This window comes from Anneissia japonica, unplaced genomic scaffold (assembly GCF_011630105.1).
Source record: "Anneissia japonica isolate Jap-2015-1 unplaced genomic scaffold, ASM1163010v1 scaffold640_len1575945_cov177, whole genome shotgun sequence".
NCBI lineage: Eukaryota > Metazoa > Echinodermata > Crinoidea > Comatulida > Comatulidae > Anneissia > Anneissia japonica.
Window position 1 is genome coordinate 609,276 of NW_022684376.1, and position 18,779 is coordinate 628,054.

The following is an 18,779-nucleotide window of genomic DNA, read 5'->3' on the forward strand; positions in this document are numbered from 1 at the left end:
ATATATATATAATCTGACTCTACCTGTGACTACAGAATGACTAAAAAACAGCTGCCAGGTCTCTCGTACTTGCGATGATAACATGAATCCAACTGAAATCATTAATGTACCAATCACTATGGTTCTTCGACATCCAAGTTTTGTTGCAATATAGGCACCGACAGGACCTAAAAATTGTAGGAGACTGTGTTAAACTGTAAAAAGTTAAAAAATGATGTTTTTACTGGTTCAAACCAGACATTTAGGGGCTACGAGATACTAACCGATGTTAATTTTCCAGGGTCATGTATCTGTTTTATGTGTACAAGTAAAGCAAAACCATGGAGGTATACCTCCATGATAAAACGAAGCGAAATCACTTGTGAGCACAACAGAAAATGTCAAAGGACCATGGGACTAAGAAACCCTACGTTGTTTGCAAAGGTTGTTAAAGAACAGTAACATTTATGTCAAATGTAGATCTGATTTAAGTAATTTGTAGTATTATGTTCTGCCTATTTCTGGAGGTGGAACAAGTCTCGGCAGGATAATTGGCTATTGTTCACCATAAAGCCCATCCTTTGAAACGAGAATGGGGCAGTGGGGCGCCAGGATACAGGGGTGGGGTGAGGGGAGATGTTCCAGGCGAGAAAAAAAGTGGGCGTGGTCAGACGTCGCTAAAGACCTTTCGAAAGTGGTCCAGGGGACGTAGCCCCCAGAAAATATGACAATTTAGGGGTTTCAACGGCTTATTTAATCGATTTTAGAGTATATAATTTTTTTCTCGGGGTTGGTCTCCAATTAGAGCGCTAGCTTTGCGTTAAAAGGCTGAAGATTGTTATGGGTCTTTGGAAAAGTCCATGGTCTTGAATTAGAGGGGTTTCAAATAGACCTTTCCGGAGTGTCAATCAAACTTAACAACTGACTAATCAGAACAGCGCTTGGAATGCGCGCGCGTCTTACAAACACACGTGTTGTCCCACAAACGCACGTGTCGCGTATGCTTTAACACTGCTGTCTTTGTGGGACCTAAGCAACAATATCCAAGGGGCGGAGCTTAGCGGAAAGGTCCATTGGAGGGTGCACTGCCTTACAACCAACAGTTTCTCACAAATTTGAATTAAAATATTATTTAAGTGTAGAACATCCGGGATTTTAGTATATTAGAGGACTGTTTCGTGGGTTTTATCGTGTTCATGCTGATTGATATTGAATATACTTGGGCAAAAGCTTGATTTGTTTTATGTAGGCCTGAGCTTGCGTTTTGGATATTCGTCTAATTTGGATGCGTGAGAAATTAAACTTCCAATAGGCCCGTGCTCGGACTAAAATCTGTTGGGGTCTGCAGCAAAGTCACCCCAACCCTCCTACTGCACGTGTTACTTACTGAAAAAAAGAAAAACTGAGGTAAGTAAACTCGCAGCTGCTCCTATCACACTTAGACCCACATTGAGTTCGTCTGCGATGTCAGTGAGGAATATTCCGAAGGATGTAGTTGCTCCATCAGTGAGTGCCAAAACAATATGCGCACCAGCAACTAACGTGATGGTTCTGATGAAAGGCAGCGATGATTTATTCTCTTCTTTTAAAATGTCAGCCATGTTCATTTTTTCGTCAGATAGCGTATTTCTTTAATAAAGAGATATGCAACTAACTATGATTGACAAATTACTGCCATTTCGCCACATCACAACCGGTCAATTTCAGAACTGATGATGTAGGCCTACATTGATGCTTTTAGCTGAATAAGAACTGCCTCTAGACGCAACTGGACGCGAAGACGGGTGGACAGTGGTTCTATGTTCATCATCAGAGCGTCACTTGGGCGCTTACGAATTGCCGTTGTAGACGGTTCCCCGTCCTCTTACGTAATGTGCCCAATATGAATACAGGCGCAGCATGACCTTTGTGCGTTGTATTTAATGAGGGAACAGGGTGGCACACAGATAAAAACGATCAGTAATTGTTGCTAAATATTGACCCATATGCCAGTGCCGCATTATTATCAAGTGCAAAACAAACAAAACAAAACAAACAAATCTTCATAGAAATTAATTCACCTCGGAGTTTCTTAGAGGTCATCTTTATACTTTTTAATGTTTTTTTTTTATTTAGGCCTAATCATAATTTTTTTTAAATGAATATAGGTACAGTATTGTTATCAAATAGTTATAGGTTTTCGGTACACTATGTGTCATATGCTACAAATCGTAGCTGATGGTATATCTTGGTTCTTAAGAAGAAACGTTCGGATTGTAATGCAAATTAACCGTCTGTGTAATGCTAAAAGAGCTTTAAAAAATTGTTTTGTAGGCTAAATTATCACCTTTCATTTAAAATCAATACAACTATTTTCCTTATAAATTAACAGACATGCCTATAGATTGTAAAGTTCCTATTTTACTTGCCTAGTCCCGGTACAATTGGCTAGTAAACAACGGATTTCGTAATGTCTTTAAAACTTTAGGCCTACTTGCTTTGATCTGTATTATTTTTATTGAAAGTTAAAAACTCATAATTGTTAGACCAGGGAGATGAACTCTTCCTCGTTCAGTCAGGGAGAAGTCCCTGGTTCAGTATTGTAATTAAAATTTAGAAGTTCCCATGGATGGCACTATAAATCATCATTTAAACTGCTCTGCTCAAATTTATAGAGATTAAACATAATTCTATGTATAAAGCAGTGGTACGCCAGGATTTTGCAAAATGGAGAGGGGGTCGATGTCCCCAACGTGAAGGGCCGATTTCGTCGAAGGAACCATACGTTGGGGGTTTTAGGACAAATTCCCCGGAAACTCCGACAATGCAAGAATTTTAGATTTAAGCCTTATTTAATTGATTTTAGAGTCTAGATTTCTGTAAAAATGACACGGATTTTTTTCCTCCCCTACAAATTGAATATTATCTTGACGAGAGAGGGTGGGGGCGTAGCAGCCCTGACGGGTGAGGCCATTCATCCCTCCTCAACTGAATTACTTTAACTGTCTGAGTTGGTGTGATATTGTTGATATACGGTACGGTAGCTAAAATCACATGTGCAGTTGTTTACTACTTTTATAGTTTATTTGTTTTCTTTTTTCTAGCATTGTTATTTTTACCACCTAAAGGGTTAAGCCTATTTCAACACGAAATTCAGTGTGAATCAAGGAGGAATAATTATTATTAACCATACCATGATTATGTAAATTAATGGTAACATACGGTATGTAATATTGTACCAGTATATATAATTTCGATTAATATAGAATATATTTTGGATAAAACATTCAACTGAACATTTAACAATGCTTTCATAATTCAAATTTAAATTAATATGGCATTTTGTCCTCGACAAAATGTTCCTTAGTAGCTTCGCCTCTTTGATGTTTGAATATTAAACATACACACGCACACACCCAAGCACTTCTCAGTGACAAATATGTAATATTCCGGTTCTCACTGTCCTCTTCCAGGATGACTTGGTTCAACCGAACTTTATGCGGGGATGATCTTGTACCAGTGCCGATGATGCATTTAACCTTCCTCCACCCACTATGGGTCACCCGACTCAATTAAGAATTCTCAGTACGATGCTCTCATGATTAACAATTATGTTAATGCCTGCAATGTTTTAAATGTACCTACTCTAAAACACAGAAGAAAGGTACTTATCTTGAGCCTGGCTAAAAATGTCTTAAGTCTGATACTTTCAGAAAATTATTACGTAATTATCACAAAACTAAGTAGAAATTTAAGATCATACCGATTGCTTGAAGTGCCTACTAGAATTTCTTACTATCGTTAGACCTCTTAACAATGACTATGCTGATTACATTGATTTTAGTTTTCAAGATTCAAGATTCAAGATTTTAGATTTCTTTGAGTTGAAAGCAAACAGTAGATATCGAAAGCATCACTATAATATACAAGACAACAATTTACAGACATATTAAATATGAATATAACAATATATACACATGGAATTTAAACAATGTTTGAATTATATTGCGAGGTCCAGGAGAGGAATATGACATGGAATGTAGTAAACAACTTAAGTCATTGACCTCCATACCTATTATTTTACTTGCTGACCATGTTAGCCTACTGAGACACTCAGAATCTTCTTTGGTCAGTCCCATGAACCAGGTGATACAGAAACTAAAGACTGATTGTATCATGCTTTGATAGAGAAGTGAAAGAGCATCAGTACCCACATTGAAATGTTTAAGTTTACGTAAGTAATATAGTCTTTGGTTCACCTTAGTTCTAAGTTTAGGTGTGTTAGTGTTCCATTTTAAGTTATCATCTAGCCAAACTCCAAGGTACTTATATTCACTAGTCTTATCTACTACTTTGTCTTTTAACATTAACGGATCTTTGGCTGTGTTCTTTCGAAAATCAAATATCATTTCTTTCGTTTTCTTGATATTAAGGCATAGGTAATTTTCATCACACCACTGTTCAAGGCGTTTTTACTCACTACTATTCTTGTTCTTGTTCTTGTTACCAAAACTTTAAAAAATTGTCCCCAGGGTTCCACCTGCATGACATTTTGTACACATAAGCTAGAGGTGATTTCCAACAAACGTTCATCGCCCTTTTTAAGTTGCACCCCAGAATTCCCCCTCACCTACAAAACAAAACAGGGGTTTAAAAGCGTCCAGCGTCTCCAGTTTTGAACGGACGTGCATAAAATTTTGTACACGTAAACAAGATGTGATTTCCAAAAACGTTCATCGATTTTTTTTTAATTTGGACCCCAGGGTTCCCCCTACACCTACAAAACAAAACAGGGGTTTCAAACTTTAAAAGCGTCCAGCGTCGCCCGCTTTGAACGGAAGTGCAGGACATTTTGTACACATAAACTAGAGGGGATTTCAAACAAACGTTCATCGTCTTTTTTTTTTAAGTTGGGTTTCCCCTACACCTACAAAACAAAACAGGGCGTTTCAGCAAGGACTGTACATTACTACTATTTACCACAACCGTAATAGTGTACGTCGCATGAATGGCGTGGTCGGTTAAGAATGTATTCTAAAGAACTTAAGGTCGTAAGTTTGAATCGCGTATTTAATCTCAATTTTGTACAAACGATCATTCTAAATGTTTTTTGTTTGTACAAATAAACATTCTAATTATTTAAAAATTCCTATCTTATTAGCTCTTCCAAAAACCCAATATAATAATTTGCGCCTGTACCGTATTATGGAGGAACGCGCGGACCTTGTGAGCGGTCGCTCTTGTTTAATAATTTTTTTACAGTATTAATTTTTTTTACTATTAAGATGTTAAATATTCGTTTTGATCTGTATTATGAGTAGCAGTTAATACCATTTTAGGTCTTTTCATAAGCTATTTAGTTCTGGTCTTGTTAAAATTCTATCAGATTTATAAAAGACGGTTTGTATTTGTTTAAAAATGATGAATAAACCATTCAGAAGAAAGTGTCTAATTTGTTTATTTTATTTGTTACTAACATACAATACAAACAATATGATAAAAACGTTGTTAAATTGCAACACTTAGCATTAACATAGCTCTATACTAGATGTGTATAAGAGACAGATATACATACTAGATTCAAACTATTCAATGCCATTTGGGGATGCCCACTTTGTAAAAGAAGCTTGTTCCTCCTTGGCTTCACCTTTTTTCTTCATTTGAGAACATAAATATATAATATTATTATATTACCTAACTTACTACCCCCTTTATCAAATTTCTACTTGCTTTTATTTTTCAAATACCTTTGGAAATTCGAAAAAAACCTGATTTAAACATTTTAGTATCTCACTCCATTTTCTTATTTAAAACTCATCTGTTATTATCCATCTACTGTATATTGTTTGTCTGTTTTGATGGCTTTTGTTGTTCTTGTTTTCTTTTGTCTCTCCTTCATCCTATGTATTTCTTTTACTCAACTTCCATTGGAAATTTGTCATAGAGACCTAATATGCGCTATAAACGTCTACAGCAATTACTATTAATTCTTGATATAATTTCGTTCTTACTTTATTCAAGTTTAAGTGATAAATAAATATCAATATAAAACATTTAAGGCAAATGGAGAGCTCCATCAACTGCTAGCCCCACGAAAATGTCAATACTCAGGAAAAAATGTTGAATATTAAAGAAAAATGTTAACATTTTTAGCCGGGGACAACAATAAATAATACTACTTAAAAATAGAAAGAGATAAATTATATTTTTAATGTCTGAAAGCGCTTGAAGCACATTATTTCCCTGAATATTGGAACAGTAATAATCATAGACAATGTGTAACTACCCCTCTTTGCATGTAATTAATCATAGATCAATCACATATTCAACATACGACATTTGTATACCACAACTTACACCCCTATGTGGAAACAAATTAATTATACCATGCTTAAGGATAAAAGTGAATGTCATCAATAGAAACAACAACCTCTATCAGTAATACTGTAAAAAAAACAAAAAACAAACAAACAAACAAACAAACATCAGTCATCAATAGCTACTTTTCGCTGCACGATGTTAAACTTAATTTTAACGTTAGTACCCAACATGCAGCGCGATAGCGCCACCCCTCTTGCAAACAAATCCAAATAGGCAAAATCCTAAAATTTAACGTACTTCGCAACGCAATATGAATAAATTATGACGTCATCAGTTAACGTTAAGGTTACCTTCGTGCGGCGAAAACTGCCTAGTGATCAATATGTCGTTATATTTCGGTGCCAACAGTGTCTGGAGAAGACAGACCAATGACTTGAAATTTTACTTTTACATCATTATATTGACTGTTCCGCTTCCTAGATTTCTTGTACTTTAACCAAACACTTGGAATTATCATGAAAGCACAACCAGTGAAGAAAAATGATCCGATGACGAAGAATGCAGTGTTGTAAGAACCAAAGAAGTCGTAAATCCACCCTATAGAGACAATTGAACAGAACTTGCACATTTAGTTAATATATATTTCTTATGGAATTGTTTTCTTATCAATCATTTTGTCTAGGGTATATTATGTATTATTGTACTTTCAATAAAACAATAACTCAAGATAGTACAATTTAGGAAGGGGATATTTAGCAAAAAGAACATCTTTAAATAGTATTTTGTGAACAATGAATGAAAGAACGTCAACACGAGTGACAGGTAAGCAATCTGTTCCTGGTTGCACTGCATACCGTATGATTCCGGGCTATTAGGGTTACAAGAAGAAGTGATAAAAAAAATCACTGTCTATTTAAAACTAATCATAATCACTTGAAATTCTGAGATATATAAATACGTAAAATGACATTAGGTCTATTGTCGATAATTATGTATTTAGTCTATGTTGAATAACTGTATTGACCACATACCTGTAAAAAATCCTCCAGTAACTCCCGCCAGGCCGGTAGTTAACATCACCATACCAAGGGCTTTTGGGAAATCCTTGATGCCGACTATCTCTCTTGTGCAAAGAAATACGAGTGGAACGCAAGTGCCAGTGGATAGTCCAATGAAAAACGTACCTGAAACAATACCCTCGTATGTTTCGCAAAATGGTAATAAATACGTGGACACACCAGCTACGATTAGTGCAATCACAAAAAGGTTTTGTGATGTGATCAGCTTTAATTTAATGGGAACTCCATGTAATAAGCGACTTATGATATTTCCAATGCCGTAAACAGTCATCAAAAGCATAGCTTTTGTTTCAGGTATTCCTCTTTTGATTGCACTGGCAACAAGGTGAAAGAGTGTTCCAGCATATCCTAGGAACATCAGGTTTGCAACAATTATCAGAAAACCAAACAGCGGATACGTGAGTGGTAGCTGTAAATACACCATCAGTAATGCAGCGTTTGACTTGATTTCTTGTGAATTTTCCTTTGTGTCTTCAACTTCATCGCAACGTAACTCCATAAAATTTCCATCGTCTAAAATTTCTTTAGAATATTCAGATTTTCCAGTTTCCAATTTTAATTTTGCACTGGGGCTTCTAAAAAGGACGAGGCTAAGAACTGTAGCATGAAACACAATAGCACCAAGAAGTAGCAGAGCACCTCTCCAGCCATAAATCTCTCTCAGTACATTGATTAAAAGAGGTATAGTTATCCATCCCGCAGCCGTCCCAGCTGCTACAACGCCGTTAGCTATCGAGATGTGCTTATCACAGGCTAATCCTACAAATGCAATAACGTTTGTATACATCAAAGTCATCCCTATTCCTAAAAAAGTAGAAGATCATTTATATTCAGTTTGTTAATTCAATGTCGAATGTATGACACGTGATAGGCTCGGCACCTTGATCTCTGATGATTGGTGCCCAAGATTCACTACAAACACGTAAAATATAATAATGGGCGATTATCATTGTTATATAATTTTCGATACCAATTTTAATATAATTTTGATACCAATTTTCCTATATTAAAAACCGGACTTAGCTGGTCTCGTACCAATCTAGACCATTTTAGGTAGGCTTTCTTCATAAAGCCTTCGAATGGATGACTTGTTGTGGAGCAGGAAATCAAGTTGTCCCTCCCCAGTACCGCCTGAATATAAATTGACGGGAAATCAACCGAGAGCAATGGATAACATTTAGTACAAAAATAAATACTGAAATGACATATGTTTAGATAAATACAGCAAACCCGTTGAACAACTAGGCTATTCCTTCTCATATGCACAAAAAGAAACAATATTTTGGGTCAATGCCAATATATATATATATACCTGTATATATAGGCCTATATATATAAACACATACATATATATATATATACTTGTCTCTTATACACATCTAGATGTGTATAAGAGACAGGTATATTGTTTGTCTGTTTTGATGGCTTTTGTTGTTCTTGTTTTCTTTTGTCTCTCCTTCATCCTATGTATTTCTTTTACTCAACTTCCATTGGAAATTTGTCATAGAGACCTAATATGCGCTATAAAAACGTGTTTTTGAAATAGTCCTACTTTCTTAACAATATAAGTTAAGAATTTAAGAAAAAAACGTATACCGTAGTCTATATGAACAGTACAATTTAAAAAGCAATTATAGAAATTATTACTGTAATAACTACCAAATATGATGCTAAACACAGAAGATACCGGTACATATTATATTATACATATTATATATAGGGCCTATATATATATATTATATATATATATTTATATTGTTGAACGTGTATATTCAAATGCTGAATGGTCTGACGCTACCTGTTACTAAAGAATGACTAAAAAACAGCTGCCAAGGTTCTCGTACTTGCGATGATAACATCAATCCAACTGAAATCATTAATGTACCAATCACTATGGTTCTTCGATATCCAAGTTTTGTAGCAATATAAGCACCGACAGGACCTAAAAATTGAACAGACTGTTAAGTTAAGAATATGCTGTATAAAGATGAAGTGAAGCCCCGGACATTTAGGGGCTAGAATATGTTATTCAATTTCTTCAGGGCCATATGGGATCAAATTGTCCGGGCCGGATCTGTTTATGTGTAGAACGTGTAAAATAAGAACCAAGCGAAAGCACTTGTGAACCACGGTCGTGGTGAAAATTATGTTTGAAGAGTAGGCCTGATTTTAGTAATTTGCAATGACCTTGACAAAATATTTTTATAAATAATTCTCAAATTCTAAAAACGGTACATGAATTCCGCTCGGTAATATTATGTTAACGGATGGATTTCTGCCCCCGTCAATTTGACTCGTCAGTTATTCTACATTCAGTCTCCCGGGCAGCTCTCCAGGGACGCGAGATATCCTTTGAGTAATCCTACAACCAAGAGTTTCTCGCAAATTAGAATTTTGAAGGACTGTTTCGTGTATTTCATCGTGTTTATGAGATGTTGAAAAAAATTGGCCAAGGCTTACATGTCTTTTTTAAAATGTAGAGCCTGTGTTTTGGAAATTCACAATCATTTGGGTATGTTGGGCGATGTTTGAAATTACATAGTCATAGCAGGGAGTTGTTATAACTCCCTGGTCATAGTCTTCCAGTAAGCATGATTTTTTTAAATTCTTTCGGCACTCCGTGCTAGAACTAAAATCTGTTGGGGTATCTAGCTCAGCCACCATCACCCCCTGCTATGTATGGTTAAAGTACTTACTGAAAAGATGGAGAACTGAGGTAAGTAAACTGGAAGCTGCTCCTATCACTCTTAGACCTACATTGAGTTCGCCTGCGAAGTCGGTGAGGAATATTCCGAAGGATGAAGTTGCTCCATCAGTGAGTGCCATAACAATATGCGCACCGGCAACCAACGTGATGGTTCTTATCAATGACAGCGATTTATTCTCTTCTATCAAAATGTCAGCCATGTTAAAATTTTTGTCAGATATTAATCAAGAGGGAGGCAACTATGATGGACGCAATCATCGTTATTTCCCCGCATCACAACCGGTTAATTTCAGTACTGCTGTTATCGATGCTCTCAGCCGATTAAAGACGGTGTCCCATACCACAACACATTGTCAATACTGGCATGCCCTTTGTGAGTTGTATTTAACAAATAGGATCATTGCACGCAGATGAGAAAGATAATTGATTGGTTGTTGTTAAATATTGATTCATCCCCCAGTGCCGCGCATTACTATCACCAAGTGGACTTATACAAACAAGCTTGGTCTAATAAATTCACAAGCTCATAGTGTTTCTTAGAGGTCCTGCTTTATTCTTTCATTTTTTTTTTATAACTATTTTTGTTTAATTGTTTATTGATGAATTAAAGATATTGTTCAGGCCCGTAACCATGCTTTGGTAATAAGGGGGGGGGGGGGATCTTTTTAAATCTGAGTGGAACTTGGTGTCCAGTCCAGGGTTCAAAAATGTTGAAAACGACCGCCACATATGATTCAAAATGCTCTTCTGGTGTGTTTGAGCTGCTTTCGAAGGACAATTTTCGAGAATTAAAACGGAATCGATTTGATATACAGATATTGAAGAATCGGCAATAGGCTATATCATGCAATATTGTTAATATATCAAATGTAGTAGTCTACAGACAGGATCATATCATAGGCCTACATCATCATCTTCCTTTTGGCAGAACGTCTTTTAGTCGCATATAAAAACTACAGGCTAGGCACACATATCTATTAAACTATACTTGCTATATATATCGATTCTTCCAGCATTACAATTACTTAGTAATGCTGGAAGAATCGATATAGTGATTTATAAAAGATAATGAAAATGTGACAACAAATTAAGTTGTGTTTTGTGTTGGTCTAGTACTAGCAGAACTGAATGTGGGGGGAGGGGGGACGTCCGAGCCCCCTGTTGTTTGAAGATTAATTGCTATACAAGACCAAAAGGCTAGGAATTAATAAGTTGTTTGTGAATTGAAGTTGGAGTTGCAAGAACGAAGTTCTAGTTCTAAGTTCAACTGAAGTTCGTTAAATAAGAAAATCACACAACGAGACATGAAGAGACGCGCATGTCACACATAAGGATTCTAGATAGAATAGGCTCAGCACCATGCTGGCAGCAATAATTAGAAGGAGAACAGGTGTAAATAATGTCATGTCAGAGGTGGCAAAAAAGAAATAGAGATGGGCAGGTCATGTGATCAGAACCATACGTAACAGATGGACAAGAGACGAATGGATGGCTAGTACCCAGAGAAAGTAAAAGAAGAGGAAGACAGAAACAGAGGTGCAGAAATGACTTTAAAAAATACAGGAAATATTGGTTTAAAGAAACATCAGACAGGGTCGAGGTGGAAGAGATTAGAGGAGGGGTACGTTCAACAGTAGACTGAGGAATCATGAAGAAAGTATACGTAGGCCTAACTATCATCATCATCATCATTAATGATGATTATGGTGAATTCCATTTACCTTTTAGCAATTGAAGTAGAAATACGGAACCGTCTCAGTAGCCACGGCGAATGATTGGACAAGTTATAAAAACCATTACGAATAATTTTGACTAATTGGCCTAAAATACTGTAGGCCTATGTTAAAAAAATACGAAATGTTCCAACGTTAATTACATTTGGGTAATTCCGTATCATTTGGGTGTTCATTTGGGTAAAATTGTGTATCATTTGCGTAATTCCCTACTGATCATTTGGGTAATTCGTCGGATCCTGTGGTGTGGTGATGAGGCAGGCTAGCCTAGGCCGACATTTATAATGGCTGATACCAGAGAGAATGAATCGTTATCGTTGATCAGAACTATCACGTTGGTTATTGGTGCGCATATTATTATGGTGCTAACTGATGGAGCAACTTTATCCTTCGGAATATTTCTCACGGATTTTTCAGACGAACTCAATGTGGGTTTAGGAGTGACAGGAGCAGCTTCCAGTTCACTCATTTGTGTTGCGCATATTTTTGGTATGTTGGTAGAGGCAGGTAGAAGCTGCTATTGCTGCTGCTGAGTATGGGGAACCCAACCCAGTAGGCCTAGCCTAGGTCTAGTAGATAGTAGTGTTTAGTGTGATCCCATCATGTATAGGCTAGGTGCTGACTTATTCAGTACTGAGTAGGAGGTCTATGTTATCATGACGGTGGGGAATATTGGACAATTGGCTCCGTCGACGATAGGTGGCACCAGGGCGTATCTACCCTGTTGTGGTGCCAAACAACGGGGACGAAGGGGGGGGGGTTAATAAGCCCGGGAGAAAATAAAAGCGATTAATGTTGGCCTAGGCCTAACCTACCTGGGCGTGTAGGCCATTATAAGCTTTGAAAGCTCTAGCCTAAATTGTCAATTTCCGGGTGATTCACCCCATGAACCAGTTGCCTATAATAGGCCTATACACTATCGCGGACATCTTCCCCACCATCGGGGGAAATTGAATCACCGTCTGGCAAATCCTGGCGCCAAGCCTCGACATATCAAGTATTTTGGGAGGTGCAAGTGGGAGATAGGCTTTGAGTTTTAAAAAGCCTATTCCAGGGGCTGATCCAGAAATGTCCAAAAGGGAAGTGGGGAGTGAATGTTGGGCCGATTGAGACAACACTATCCTAGGGGGTCCGGGGGAATGCCCCTCAAAATTTTTGTGTTCTAGACACCCGAAAATAACATTTGAGGTGTTCTGGGCTATAATTTTTTTCTTTTTCCTTTTTTTTTCTTTTTTCTTTTCTTTTTTTTAACCTTCCAAGGGGGGGGGGGGGTCCCCTAAATCCGCCCTTGATTTCAGAAAGCCTATTCTTAACCAATAAGATTATGAAGTGATTCAGGCGTAATGAACGGTAGCCAACGTCTGGTTGACAACAAAGGGCACAACTAGGCCTACTTGTTGTGATGACACAAATGTTGTACTCTATATATTATTATGGTCCCCTCCTTCAATGCAACTATAATTGAAGTGCGACCACAGATTTCCATATGAAACTGGGTTCAAGATTCCAGAGAGAAGGTTCACAACACATCCATTTGAGGTCCGGGAATGTCAATGTCATTAATATTATTGTCATTGTTATTACCTGTTATATATGATTATTTTTATAGTAAATTACTACTACTATTATTAATATTATATAAAATTAAACAGGCCTATCAATGTACAGTACAACGCACTCTCAAATATTTAGTAATTTCTTTGAAATTGAAGCACTTCTCAAATGAGACCTGAATTTAAGTTTCCACAAATATGTGCATCTGTGCTAGGGTCATTTAGAGTATTGCTATTTTGTATTACTACTATTACAGTATTACTATATTTTTCATTTATATTTTTGTAAATTTCTAATATTTTACTATTAGTTGTGATGTTGCACTATTATTATTATTTATTGCACTAAAAGTTTAATATATTTTTCCTTTTTTTCAGGTCCTTTTGGTGCATACATTGCGACTAAAACTGGATATCGAATTACCATCATGATTGGTTCACTAATGAGCGCTGTTGGCCTAATGTTGTCATCCCAAGTACGGGAAACATGGCAATTATTTTTGAGTCATTCTTTATTTACAGGTACAGGCATATTTAATATTCATACTGTAAATGACTCAAAAATCAATGGTTAATGTTTTCCAAGAAAAAGTGACCTTAAAAATTGGATTAGGGCTACAAAAATCCCAATTTTATCTTGACCTTGACAAAATGGAAACATGTTATTGTCCAAAATAACAACATGTCTTTCTAATTTAATTTGTGAATAATTTTTTTTTTTATCTCAACAGCTTACAGTACGCCATCAAAAACAAACAACTTCTGTGATTACAGTAAAATGTTTTCATGTGTTAAACTACAGTATCTTTTTATTTTTCAGGAATCGGTGTAGCTTTAGCATATACAAACATTGTTGCGTATATTGGAATAACAATCTGTGATAAGCACATCTCGATAGTTAACGGTGTTACTCTGGCGGGGACTGCTGTGGGATGGATAACTATACCTCTTTTAATCAATGTACTGAGAGGGCTGTATGGCTGGAGATCTTCTCTGCTACTCCTTGGTGCTGTTGGGCTTCACGCCACAGTTCTTAGCCTAATCCTTTTCAGAAGCACCAGAAAGGAATCACAGTCAAAAATCAGTAAAATAAACTGTGAATTTTCTGAAGCAAATTTAGATAAGGATAGTATGGAATTACATAGTGAAGATGTTGAAGATAATGAGAATGCGGATGCTCAACCAAAAAAGACAAAGGTTCAGTTATTAAAAGAGTATTTGCAGCTACCAGTCACTTATCCCCTCTTTGGTTATCTTATAATTGTTACAAACCTGATTAGTATAGCGTTTGTTGGGACACTCTACCATCTTGTTGCCAGCGCCAACACAAGAGGAGTCCCTGAAACGAAGGCTACACTTTTAATGACTTTCTACGGCATTGGAAGTATCATCGGTCGCATTTTCAATGGAGTTCCCAATAAATTAAAGCTAATCAAGACAAAAAACACCTTTTTAATTACACTGATAGTAGCTGGTTTATCCACCTTTTTGTTACCATTTTGCAGAACCTATCAGAGTATGGTTTCTGTTACGTTTTTTATTGGACTATCAACGGGCGCCTGTATACCACTCCTTTATATTTTGACAAGAGAAATTGTCGGCATTCAGAACTTTCCAAATGCTCTTGGTATGTTGCTATTCACCACAGCATTCATAAACGTTGTTGCAGGTTTCATCACAGGTATGCTTCAGCATAATTTGATTTACATTTAAGTTTATCACTCCACAATGTTTTTTTGGTAGGCATAGCCATTATTGAATGTACATTTTTGTATCAGTGGCACTCGCGGATTTGCAGTGCATTAAAAAAAAAGGAGTTACATAAGGAATGTATATTATCATAATACAGTAATATACAGAGATTACATTAAATACAAATACAAAAAAATATGATACATTAAAACAGAAAAATACATTAAAATCTACTTTGTGGGAGGGCAAGAAAGTAAGGTTATTACTGTATTTGGTACTTTTGTATACTTAATAATGTTCAGGGGAAAACCTCTTTACATTGTAACAGTTGTGAAGAAGTTTTTACTGATTATTTGATAAAAATGTACATTTCAGCAAATTAATTCATTTCAGGAATATGTAACATAATACAAAGATGTGTTACTCCAAATAAAGTTGTTAGGTGATTTTCCAGTGTAAAGTTCTTTACTGAAGATTGCGGGAAATTGCACTCCTTTTAAGTTCATGCTTAGTTTTCTTTATTTAATGTGATCTTTAAGAAATTCAAATACCATTTATTGAAGGTATAAAGTATTGTAAAAATTGTAATTGTAATGTAATATAGTTAGATTTATGTAGCGCTTTCCACCGCAATGGTGTGGATTGGCTCTTACAGTAACTTGCTTCTCCCCTAGGGTCCCTTTGTGTCTGAGCTACTCTCGTCTGTCCACAGCAGTTACTGAAAGAACCAGTACACCGGGGTAACCCCTGACTTGTCTCAAAAGTACTGGGCCTAGTAGGCGAGCATGCTGTTCGAACCAGCATCGATATTATAGCTGTACAGTACATTGCAGCACCCCTGCCTTACCATAATTGCTCGGACATCCTACTCGCCATGAATTACAAATGTAATCTCAGTTTTAAAATAGATTCTGAATAAGTGCTTGATGAACAAGTGGGCAGTTCAATTTTGTCATTCAAAAGTTGCTATTTTAAAAATTTTTTGTTTGTTAAAATTGCTCTCAGGTTACAGTAGGTTTAACCTGCAGATTATTATAATTTTTTACAAATAGTATACTATTGTACAATTGATACTTGAAGTATTGCATATACTTGGATCCATGGGGAACCAGTAAACTTTATTCAAAGGACTGACCAATTTATTTTTTTAATACTAATAGAAATTGCAATAAAATTATTTAAAAAATTAATGATTGATGAATTGTTAAATAAATTTGTAACATGTATATTGTGTACACTGTACCTGCTTATGTTGTGTTCAATTTATTTCATTTCTAGGGTGGATATATGACTTATCTGGATCTTACAACACTGCCTTCTTCATCATGGGATCTTTCTATATCCTTGGATGTTTTGTAATAATAGTACCAACAGTTGGTTTGAAGTACAAGAAAGCGAGGACATGCAGTAAGCATGTAACAGTTAAGAGTTCTGAAGTCATCGGTCTGTCGTCTCCAGAATCTGTGGGTACCGAATTATAATACTGTAGTCTGAATTTGTAAAAGTAGAACTGCAAAAGCTGAAGACTGCTATAATCTATTGGACAATTCGTCACTGACACCCCGAAGAGGCACAAACTTCATATAGTTGTTAAGAGTGTAACTACACTTTTAAGTGTTTTCATTCATCCAGTAAGTGTTTAGTATTAAATTGTAATGAAATCAAAAACTGGAACTTATCTGCTATTTATTAACGTTGAGTGACGTTTCGTCCAGCCCAGCTGAACTTCTTCAGACAGCTAACCCGAAGGATTGGTCACAAATCAGGTGGCGAGGGACCAGCTGCGCAGCATTCCTCGCCACCTGACTCATGACCAATCCGACGGGTCAGTTGTCTGAAGAAGTTCAGAGCTTGATGTAATGTCACTCAATGTTAATCATAGTAAGTTCCAGGTTTTGATTTAATTACAATTTAATACTAGTGTAACTATATTTTTATACTAATTAGCCATTGAGCACAAACTGAGAAAAATTAATTTTTCGTTTTCACGAACAGCCACAAACTTTCAAAGGGTTATCAGACAACGCATATGCGGCGTTGCAATTGTTGAGATCGGCTAGATAAGGCTTGGCTGGGGTGAAAAAAAAATATTTAAAATGTTGATATCTTGATAGTGAAATTTACGGTTTTGTGAAGTAGTCCATTTAAATTAGTCTTTCACAAAATGTAGTTTTGGTTGAAATTGAAGTTTGTGTCTCTTCGTGAAACCGGTGATAAATTATGCAGATCATACATGTTATATGCATGCAAAATGTTATATTTTAATGTACAGTATTAGACAATAATATATATTTTAAACTGGATAATGGTGCCAAACATGCTATGCTAAAACCTATACCTTATCTGCACTTAACAAGGGAAAATAATACAATTATAAATGCCTACACCCCATATTAATGCATCTATTCTGACTTCAGTCTCTGTCATTAGCCTCCCAGGTGGGTGTTTCAATCATGTTTTTATGGCCAGACACCAATCATATATAAAAAGCAGTCACTAAAACTCTAAATACTGTATAAAGGTTTGTTTGGAAAGGTCAAAGTTAGGTGTGCCTCCGACCCATTTTTATGGCCACCCCTGGCCTAATAATAGAATTTGAAATAATATAGCAATACAAAATTAATTAATTGATGATACAGTACTATAGTGCGCATTATGTTCTTTGTCCACTTCAATAAAATAACAATATATTTACAGTCGGTGTTTTCAGACCTTTCTTTAATAAATCGTTGTTATTCGTTGATCTTACCATTTCACTATTTAAGTCATTTATATAAGCAAAAATTTCAATTACATTGCATTTAATTATTTTTGTATTGTTTTTTTTTTTATATATATATTATATTCATTGGCCATCTTTATGGCTCAATTCTAACCAGCCAGGTCTGAAACTTTAATAATTGCAATGATAATTGTGGATTGACGCATGAGCGTGGCTTGTGAGGAGGTAAAAAAAAAGTGATAAGTGAAGATTGCTTGCAATGAAATGTATTCACGATCACATGTCAACAAATATTTAAACTGAATATTAATACAAACACTTATGTTCACTAAATATACTGGAATAGTGCATAAAAAGTGACCACATTAATCACTAATAAAGTCAATACGTGCGGCTAAAGCTAGTTCATAATTTGAGAAAATGTGATGTATCGCCTCTTTTTACTCAAATTCACTGACTTCAAATACAACAACGTATAATCTACAAAATAGCAACCATAATCTATAAATGTATTCATGGCTCTGCTCCTACATTAATTTATATCAACTCATGTTCTGTCTCGTCCAGGACTTTGTTCCGAAATGGACCATTAAAGTTATCCATTCCAAAAACCCACCTAAAATCGGATCCAAAAGGTTTCTTTGCACAAGCACCATTGATCTGGAATCAGCTTCCATTTCACATCCGTCAGTCTAAGTCCTTCACACAATTATTGAATTATGCGCCGAAAGGACACACACACACGGGCGTGCTGTTGCAATACCCTTCACATCCTTGGTCTTAAAGAGGATAATAATGCGTAAACGTCGAAAAATTTATGAAGTAAAATAATAATAAATAATAGTAATATAATCATATTTTTAATTAACGAAATTTACGTAATTTCTGGTGTAAAGTAACCATAATAATAAATAACTATAATAACAATAAAAAAAAATAGCAATAATAATCCTGTTGAATAGCAATAAAAATAGTAACAATAACAATAAAATAAAAATATTACAATATTAATAA

The 18,779-nt window shown here is 35.8% G+C and overlaps 2 protein-coding genes and 1 long non-coding RNA gene across 6 annotated transcripts in view; 1 reads left to right on the top strand and 2 right to left on the bottom strand.

Moving 5' to 3' along the window:
• The window catches only part of LOC117105057, a 14,536-nt gene extending 3,878 nt beyond the window's left edge, over positions 1 to 10,658 (bottom strand). The window contains exons 1-6 of the mRNA XM_033246070.1: positions 10,055 to 10,658; positions 9,157 to 9,300; positions 7,311 to 8,162; positions 6,671 to 6,876; positions 1,367 to 1,610; positions 24 to 167 (exon numbers count right to left, since the gene is read on the bottom strand). Of these exons, the coding sequence (XP_033101961.1) occupies positions 24 to 167; positions 1,367 to 1,610; positions 6,671 to 6,876; positions 7,311 to 8,162; positions 9,157 to 9,300; positions 10,055 to 10,265 (1,801 nt within the window). The 5' untranslated portion in view covers positions 10,266 to 10,658. The remainder of the gene's footprint in view (positions 1 to 23; positions 168 to 1,366; positions 1,611 to 6,670; positions 6,877 to 7,310; positions 8,163 to 9,156; positions 9,301 to 10,054) is intronic.
• On the top strand, positions 3,974 to 16,638 carry LOC117105534 (monocarboxylate transporter 12-B-like). Of its 4 annotated transcripts, none has more exons than XM_033246729.1 (4): positions 3,974 to 4,192; positions 13,730 to 13,873; positions 14,172 to 15,032; positions 16,322 to 16,638. In XM_033246729.1, the coding sequence occupies exons 2-4, from the start codon at positions 13,780 to 13,782 to the stop codon at positions 16,522 to 16,524; spliced, it is 1,158 nt and encodes a 385-aa protein (XP_033102620.1). In that variant the 5' UTR covers positions 3,974 to 4,192; positions 13,730 to 13,779; the 3' UTR covers positions 16,525 to 16,638. The 4 variants fall into 4 exon arrangements, with proteins under 4 accessions (XP_033102620.1, XP_033102610.1, XP_033102601.1 ...); XM_033246719.1 differs by lacking the exon at positions 3,974 to 4,192 and adding an exon at positions 11,295 to 11,722; XM_033246710.1 differs by lacking the exon at positions 3,974 to 4,192 and adding an exon at positions 11,295 to 11,686 and having other exon boundaries at positions 16,322 to 16,637.
• LOC117105558 lies at positions 14,267 to 18,517 on the bottom strand. Its single transcript, XR_004444927.1, has 3 exons — positions 18,382 to 18,517; positions 14,624 to 14,779; positions 14,267 to 14,395 (listed from the first exon to the last, which is right to left on the bottom strand). It is a non-coding gene; the product is annotated as an uncharacterized LOC117105558 (long non-coding RNA).
• Between the last annotated feature and the right edge of the window lie 262 nt (positions 18,518 to 18,779).